Raw genomic sequence first — 9,411 nt, forward strand, 5'->3', positions numbered from 1 at the left:
TTCGTTAAATATAAATAATGTAGTGAGCCAGGCCTGATCCTGCCCGTGATATATGCAGGTCATGGGCCGGGATGGGTCCAATTCCAGACCCGGGACTAGAGAAATAGGTCTGACCCACCATTGACCCGGCCTGGCCCAGCCCGGTCCGACCTAAAATTTTAATCTTTTAGTTTTTAGTATTTAGTTTTTAGTTAATATTTTTTTTTTTCATTTTTTCTCTTGTATTTATAATTTAAATTTAAACTAAAGAAAAATTATTAACTTCCCGTTGACGTATGTCTTCCTTTGAGGTCGGAACAACCTATATCTTTGTGTTTGCGATGTTATTCTGTGTAATATTTATCTTTGTATAATGTATGTGTATATATCACTTAAATAAAGAAAAATAGAAAAAAATTTAAAAAAAAATTAATAGATAATAATACAAAGTTACTATAGTTTAAAAGTTAAGAATAAAAATATTTTAAAAAAAAGTTAAATAAGCTATAAGTTAACCCACAACTCGCAGGCCATGGGTCGGACCCGATCCGATCCGTTTCTAGACGGATCGTGGACCGGACCGAGATTAGAAATATAGGTTCGCGGCCCACTCTGGCGCAGCAGCTGATGGGCGTCAACTGGCTGCCGCGCCCACGCCCACCCCTAGACCTCCGACAGCACCAAAACACAAATATAAGCGCAGGGCATGCAGGTTTTACCAAAGAACGGAAAAGGCTCTCCCTTTCCACCTCTCATGCAAGGTCATTGTCGCCTAGGGTTTCAAAAAGCCCAAATCCCATGGAGGACCTCCAAGCGAAAAAGAGGGCGAAAACACAACAAAAAACCGATGCCGAGGCCTCGCCGGCCACCTACCAGCCCGCATCCCCCCTTCTCCAACTCCTCCCTAGACGATCCAGAGCCGCCCTCACGCCCGTCTCCCCGCCGTATTCCGCGGGCCGCCCGAGCAAAATCCCACGCCACCACCGACCTACGATAATCAAAATCATCGGAAGAGCGAACACGAAAGCAATGCCGGGACGCAGCCAGTTGTGAAAGGTCATTGTCGTCCAGTCATCAAATTCCATGGCCATGGAGATTGCGTGGTGGCGGCTTGGAGAGACAACCGCCGCCGAAATTGGGAGGCAGGTGGCCAAGGCCGTGCCTTCGATGGACGCTGTTGTGAAGGTGTTTTGCGTTCACACGGAGCCCAATTTCTCGCTGCCGTGGCAGAGGAAGAGGCAGTATAGTTCGAGTAGTAGTGGGTTTATTATTGGGGGGAGGAGAGTGTTGACGAACGCGCATTCCGTGGAGCATTTTACGCAGGTGAAGCTCAAGAAGAGGGGGTCGGATACCAAGTATTTGGCTACTGTGCTGGCGATTGGGACCGAGTGTGACATTGGTACGAGGATATTTTCCCCTAATGTTCACTCCTTTTTTAACGTATTTATTGATGTTTGTTCGTTTAGTATATGCCCATCAAGATGAGTATTTGTAGTGTGATGAAACTAGAGATATTGTTGTTGACTTAAATGTTTGTGAGTAGATTTAGGGTTTATTTTCAAGAAGGTAGTTTTTTGAGAAATGTAGAACCGGGGACGAAGTTAAAAGAGGGTTTGAAACTGTGCACTGATTTATATGATTATATCTCAACGGACTTGAACTAGGCAGTAAGTGTGCGTGGAATTTGTGTTATGGTCATTTATGAGAACTACGAAGACAAGTAGATTCAGAGGTGGCCTGTTAAAGCTAGTATGAGTAGCTTTGGCAATATATAATCCTTTGTACTGTTTCACAATTCCGCACATGTTTACAGGTTGTCTTGAAGGGGATCGGTTTTAATACGGGTTATATTTGGAAATATATCTCCTTTGCATTATGCATCATTGAATTTCTTGAAGTTTGGATGACATTTAGAGGTCAAACAAACAATTTTTGAGTATCAATTTATTACATTTATGCTTTATATCTAACATAAATAGAAGCTTTTCGTCTATCTTGCATTGTTTGGCTCGTAATTGGTATTTCTAGTACTTCTCTTTGCAACTCACGCGAACGTTTCCCCAAGTTATTACTTAATGAGACATGACTTGTTCATGTATATAACTCCTACATTATCACATTATTCATTTTTTTAAATGGAAAACTTCTAATGATTGACGTATAGAAGGACCAAATTCTAAACTAAACATGACCATAAACAGTGCCCCAGATATTGATTTAGCGTCATGCATGCAGTTGCATTGTAGAATTCTTTACTATAATTACTAGTAATGACTGCTGGGAGTTTTTTGTTTAATCCAGGTTAAATATTTTTAACTTCATTACTTTGTTCATCACAGCCTTGTTGACTGTCAGCGATGATGAATTTTGGGAGGGGGTCTCTCCTGTCGAATTTGGGTCTTTGCCTGCACTACAAGATGCTGTTACTGTTGTTGGTTACCCGATTGGAGGAGACACAATCTCTGTGACTAGTGGTGTTGTTTCACGTATGGAGATTTTGTCATATGTCCATGGCTCCACTGAGCTTCTGGGCCTACAGGTTTTTAAACTTAAAAACTGGAGTTCTGTTTTTTCCCCCAACTGCTATGATAATCTTCTTCTGTATTTCATTTTTTTTTCTGTATGACCAAGTTTTTGTTTACAGATTGATGCTGCTATAAACTCTGGGAATTCTGGTGGCCCTGCTTTTAATGATAAAGGAAAATGCGTTGGTATAGCATTTCAGTCCCTAAAACATGAAGATGTGGAAAATATAGGCTATGTCATACCCACACCGGTCATTACACACTTCATTCATGACTATGAAAAGTCAGGGGAATATACAGGTATGATGGGGTAGTGTTATTACTTCCTTGAGTTGTTTCCTTATTTTTTTAGTATTATTAGCACTGTTGTTCAGTTATGATGTTTATATATTCATTGGTAGTGTAGACTTTTCCAAAACCACATATAACTCCATGCCGAACATTAGTCATGAGGTTGTAGATGAAGATTCAGTGTATCAATTCTTTTATTTTGGATAAGTGTCATTTGTAAGAGTCGGCAAGGCACTGCTTATTCGGGAAAGCCATAGAAGAGTTGGATTTCTCCCTCTTGGATGAGAGAAATTCATGCCAGCTTAATCGTGTATTTCAGTTTTTAAGTTTTTTGTGTTGAAATAGAGATATCTTACTCATACGCCAGAACGAGAAAAAACTGAAGCTTTTATATCTTACTTGATTTTTCATTCCTTTCTTTTGTCCTCTTACAAACAGCCCAGCTTTGAATTATACTAGGATATTCTTGATATAAAAGCTTGTCCAAACTTGATTACTGTTGAGTTCAAACTTTTGATTGTTTTCTCCTCTCCTGTCGTTCCTTGGCTGTTTTCTCTTTTATCTTGACAACTGTTAGTTTTTTTTCCTCTAATATTTTCTGTGGAAACCGTTGATTATTTATTTAGAACAATAATACTGGCCCTAAGACACGGTTTTGTGTTATTAAGAAGAGAAAAGTGCTTACAACTTTGTCAATTATAAACTTTTGGTTGGTTTTATCAGACTAATAATCTATTGATATATGCTTGATTTTAAATTAGATTTTCTCCACACGATCTTATTTCTTTCGAAGATCTTTTTCCTACTTTGTCTGAAATCTAATTGCAATCCCGTAAATGTTAAAAAACATATTCTAAAGAACATGGTAATGGGAAGATACGTAAGGGTGGCATCAGCAACAGTGTTGCTCTCTTGAGGATAGTACTTGGTTGTATAAAAATATGTGGTGAGGTTGGGTTTCCTGCATGCAAACTTGCTTTCAGGTTTCAGTGGTGAGCTTTTCTCTTGCCTATAGTATTGTAGCCAGGACCAAATTAGAGTTTGACATCTGGCTTACCATCAATTGTAAAGTTGGGAGTTTTTTGTGTCTGTCTGCCGACTTAACTGAGAGTTATGCTTCATCTTTTTTCTCCATTTTTCTGTAAAAGACAGGTGAATACTAATGTACAAGAATTTTAACATATACCAATTTTTTTCTTGTTATCTGGGGGTATTGAGCATAATTTTTTTTGGATTTGGCGCTTTATTGCCATTTAATATTTTAAATAACTTAAACAGTAGTTCATTTCTCAGGTTTCCCTATACTTGGGATTGAGTGGCAAAAAATGGAAAATCCTGATTTGCGCAAGGCTATGGGGATGGCGCCCGAACAGAAAGGTGTTCGCATTAGGAGAATAGAGCCTACTGCTCCAGAATTTCAATTTTTGAAGCCATCTGATATCATTCTGAGCTTCGACGGAATTGATATAGCTAATGATGGAACTGGTGAGTTGTTGCATCCATGATTAAAGTGGAACCTCAAATATTTTCACTTTTTTTTAATCTTACTCCTAATTGCAAAGTGTTTTTATTCCTTAACGTAAAGTTATATGATATGCTATCATTGCCCATTCTGCTCATGGGAGTTCATGGAGTGTCAAATGTGTTTTTTCGGTACAAACCTGTTGTAGTCTGGAACTTTATGATGCATTCTGTCCGTATTTGAAACTTTAGCTTAATCGTGCTTTATCGGTGAGGAGGCGGCGTAGGAATTGTTTCAGGTAAGGATCTTTTTCCTTTAAAGCACCCTAAAAATAAGGTCATCATACAGTAACCACCTTTATTTTTCAATTTATATGTAAACCGCCTTTAAAGTGGGTTTTGGTTCCAATCAACCACCTCCCAGTGAAGTTTTCACTAAAAAACAAAAAATAACCTTAAAAATGCATGTTTAATATATGCGACTTGTATTCTAACTAGACCTAAACATTAATAAAGTGAGTCGCGTGTCTTGAATGTGAGTTTTTAAAGGGTGTCCAGTGTTATCGAGGCGCGCGCCTGGGGCGCCCTAGGCGCGAGGCGATGCGGCTTGCAGCAAACACGCCCCGCACCAGAGGCGGGGCGTTGCAGGCTCGCGAGGCGTGCCCGTCGGGTGCACCGAATGGTTGCGCCTGGTGCGGAGGCTGCTCCTGAAGCAAGTTTCGGGTTAAATGGTTTTCGGGTCTGCATGTTATCCTCAAATCCCCTTATGTTTTAGGGTTTACAGTGGTTCTCCAGTTTTTATCTTTTCTTGTTTTCTTTATGACTGTCTTACAGTGGCTTCTTTTTTTCTTGTTTTCTTCTTTTTTTTAGTTTTCTTCTTTTCTTGTTTTCTTTTTTTCAGTGGCTTCATTTTTTGATTGTCTCACAGCCACCTCCACAGTGGCTTTTTTTCCACTTTTCTTCTTTTTCATTTTTTTCTATGTTTTCCTTTTTTGTGCTGTTTACATTATTGTTGCTATTTACTAATTGTTACATTCTTCTCTAATTAGCATGCTAACTAATAAATTATGAACATGTAATTATTTAATTGTTAATCACTTAATTGTTAATCACTTAATTATGAACATGTAAATTATGAACATGGTTAGACACTCTGTTATTTTGCTACTTTCTTATGTTGTTTCGTAGACTTTTGCTCATGTTGGATATTATCTTGCATTGTGATTTGTGGAAACTTATGAACTTCTCTATGTTATGCATGCTAATTAAGACTCTTTCGTGATTTAGTAGGTGAAATTATATTTCTTAGTCTTTTTATGTGATACTTTATAAACATGTTGTTTATATGCTTCTTTGTCTTATGTTGGAAAATATTAGTTTGAGTTATGCGCCTCAATTCAGTGAGGCGCGCGCCTCGTTGTGCGCCTTGCGCATGGTGCGTGTAAGGGACCTTTGCGCCCTGCATTGCGCCTTGCACCTCGATAACACTGGTGTTTTTGGGTTTTAAGTGAAATTTTTGACTGGAAGGTGGTTGATTGGAGCAAAAATTCACTTTAAAGATGGTTTACGTATATATTAAAGATGAAAGGTGGTTTATAATGACCCAATTTTTAAGGTGGTTTCTAGGGGAGGAAAAAAACTTCAGTTTAGGATCTGTCTATGTAGTCATGATTGCGAAAATTTTGAATTAATCCAATTTATTCTCTCGAGAGTTCTGATATTAGATTCATGTTTGGTAATATCCGTCTAGCTATTTTTAATCTATGTCTTTCGGAAGTAGAGACAGGTAGTATGTGAACGAAGGCTAAATTGCAGAGGACTACCATGAACTTTCTTGATTTCCCAATAACTACAAGATTTTTAAATTATAGTGGACTACCTTGAACTTTCCCTTAAAATTTCAGTAAATTATCCTTATATGGTCCCTGGTCCCATTGGTGAATGCATCATTGAGATACAGTTCATAATTTATGGATAACGAGTCATGTGTTTTGCATGTGCAGCTTATATAAACTTCTAAGATGGTCCAGATGGTAATGATCACATGATTTTAATGCCATTATTGAAGTTCTCTAAAAATTAGAACTAAAAACTAGGAAAAGTTCATGGTAATTGTGTAATTTAGCATCTCAATAATGATTAGAATCATGTGTAATCTTTTTATCACAAGACTATCTCTAGGTAAAGGATTAATTTTCAGTATCCTTCATATGTTTCCGTTAGTGAATGCACCACGCGAGATGCACTTCATAATTTATGGATAAAATTGCTTATAACGTGTCATGTGTTTTTCATGAGTAGCTTATATGAAATTCTAAGATGGGCAAGATGATAATGGTCACATGCTATAAATGCCATTATGAAGTTCTCTAAAGATTAGAATGAACAAATGGGAAAAGTTCATGGCAATTTTGTGTAATTTAGCATTTGATCGACTGTTAGAATCATATGTAACCTTTATATCACAAGACTATCTCTAGGTAAAGAATTATTTCAGCTGGAGGCATTCATCTCTAGGTCTGTGTTGATAATTGAATTGTCTGACCAACACAGCATAAAAAAGATAACTTTTCCATTTGCATTTTGTGAATCTTAGCTTTCCTTCTATATCAGAAAAGTAGAAATATTACTTCCTCGGTGTTACCTGCCTGGGCTTAGATTGTCTTTTGCAAAGACAGTCTTCCTTTTCCATTTTTCCTACTCCGTCTAACTTCTCTTTCTTAGGGATTGGGCTAATCGAAATGCCTACATACGCATAAAAGTGAAAAATGAGGAGTTAAAACCTAAATAAAGTATGTAAGATAAATTCATTATTTTGAAATTCATTATTTTGATCTTTTACATATGACGAAACATGAACTCTGTGCACATAGGTTAGGAACTTTAGCCCTCCCTTGCTAATTGTTCTTTTAAATGAAGTTGCATCTGGATGCTTGCTACCCCTTGTTATGCACCTGGAACCTAAGCACTTAAGAAAACTTTTATTCTCTGAGCATTATCAATCGAGATTCCTAACTACGGGTTGTTACTTCCTTTACGCTTATAGTCAATAAACCGGTTCAATTTCTTTTATGGATATGGTCCCAAACAGGCTATTTCTTTGCCTTTTATTATGCATAACAAAATTTCCTGTGTCTGGTTAGATGAAAATAACTTTGTTAGTGGTTCATTTTAAATGTACCAGTTAGATACTAAATATCACAGTATTTACTTTTCTAGTTTGATTATTGCACTGGGTTTACAGATTCTAATGTCATATCCCTAAGTAGCAATTTTTGTAGCATATTTCACATGTTTATCTAAAGAGCATAGTTTATCTTCTGGTGTTTTAGTTCCTTTCAGGCATGGAGAACGCATTGGTTTTAGTTACCTTGTTTCTCAGAAGTACACTGGGGAGAATGCTGTTCTTAAAGTTCTACGCAAATCAAAAGTCCTTGAATTTAGTGTAAAACTAGCAAGTCACAAGAGGTTGATTCCGGCTCACATCAGAGGGAGGCCTCCGTCATATTACATAGTTGCTGGCTTTGTTTTTACAGCTATATCTGTACCATATCTCCGCTCTGAGGTATACATCTAAATCTCCATTGTGAAATGGGTGACTTTCATATTGTTTCACTCATCATAGTTCATAAATAGAGGAGAGAGGGAAAAGTGTGATATTGCTTGTACACTTGCTGCTTAGGCTTCTGATTTTTTTTAGTACCTATACAAAATGTCTGCAAAAATGAATTCATAGTAACCTTCATGCAGCCTTGTCATCTTACTTTTTTTTTGTTTAAATATTTACAGTATGGAAAAGATTATGAGTATGAAGCACCTGTAAAGTTGTTGGAAAAGCATTTGCATTCAATGGCACAGACACCTGATGAGCAACTTGTCGTGGTTTCCCAGGTTTTGTTTCTTTTAGTTTTATTCTAATGGAGCACAGACACCTGATGAGCAACTTGTCGTGGTTTCCCAGGTTTTGTTTCTTTTAGTTTTATTCTAATGGAGCAGAAACTTCACTTTTCCAGTCTTGCGTGGTTTCCCAGGTTTTGTTTCTTTTAGTTTTATTCTAATGGAGCAGAAACTTCACTTTTCCAGTCTTGCGACAACAATCTCTTCTGTCCAATAACTCTAGGTTTTTCCGAGTGCTGAGATTGTTTCTTAAACTTCTGCAGGTGCTTGTGTCAGATATTAATATCGGTTATGAAGAGATTGTTAATACTCAGGTAATAACTGGTCTTGGAATCAATTGCCAATAACGGGTGATGGTTAGTTAAGAATGCTGAGTTTGGTCATATATGCTTTTGTACTATACAATGTGCATGCTTGTAATTAGACATTCATGATGAGTTCCAGTGTGCACCATGGCTTACACGGAAATTTCTGGTTAACTCTTGGCAACCTCTTTGATGTATTACAGGTTCTTGCTTTTAATGGTAAGCCAGTCAAGAATCTGAAAGAGTTGGCATCTATGGTAGAAAGCTGCAAAGAGGAGTTTTTGCAGTTTGATTTGGAGTATCAGCAGGTATATATGCCTCTACCTGCTATGTAATACTTCCGCACATCAAAGTTGGTAGGAATTTGGCATAAGATGCTATAGTTATATGTCACTTAAAGAAATATCATTCTCTAAGTTAGAAATTCTCACTCTTGCTTGCTATAATTTTTTCCCTTGCTTTTCTGTGAGTGGTATCATTCAGAAGATGTTGTCGTGGATGTTCCTGATCTCTCTTACCCATCTCAACGCTTAATAATGCATAAAGAGCTGGTAGCTTAGTTTCACGAGGAAATGGTTCTTATTGTTGCTTTTCTTGTTTATGTGATTGAATAGGCCCAAAACTTTATAATTAGTGAAGATCCGGAAGCTTATGAATTTCTAAGAAAGCCTGAAGCAATGCTCGCCCAAATTTGTCCTCTTGCTAATGCTAACATTCCTGGTTGTTTCATGTACAGATAGTTGTTCTAGAAACGAAGACTGCCAAAGCTGCGACACCTGATATTCTAACTACACACTGCATACCATCAGCTATGTCAGACGATTTAAAAGTTTGAAGCTTGCCTTGCCTTCACATTTGTTGAAGTTTGCTCCCGTTATATACAGTTGGCAACTGGCAATCATAGCTTTTGTAAACCAACATATTTTGTGTTGCTAGATGGAGAATATGCGTTA

At 37.5% G+C, this 9,411-nt stretch overlaps 1 protein-coding gene across 1 annotated transcript; it reads left to right on the top strand.

Annotated features, from left to right (window-relative positions):
• LOC109842231 (protease Do-like 9) lies at positions 1,063–9,405 on the top strand. The gene is made up of 9 exons (XM_020411132.1): positions 1,063–1,378; positions 2,319–2,518; positions 2,624–2,804; positions 4,089–4,280; positions 7,589–7,821; positions 8,046–8,147; positions 8,417–8,467; positions 8,662–8,766; positions 9,195–9,405. Exons 1-9 carry the CDS (start codon positions 1,063–1,065, stop codon positions 9,291–9,293), a joined length of 1,479 nt encoding a protein of 492 aa, XP_020266721.1. The 3' UTR covers positions 9,294–9,405.

This window comes from Asparagus officinalis, chromosome 5, assembly GCF_001876935.1.
Source record: "Asparagus officinalis chromosome 5, Aspof.V1, whole genome shotgun sequence".
NCBI classification, from domain to species: domain Eukaryota; kingdom Viridiplantae; phylum Streptophyta; class Magnoliopsida; order Asparagales; family Asparagaceae; genus Asparagus; species Asparagus officinalis.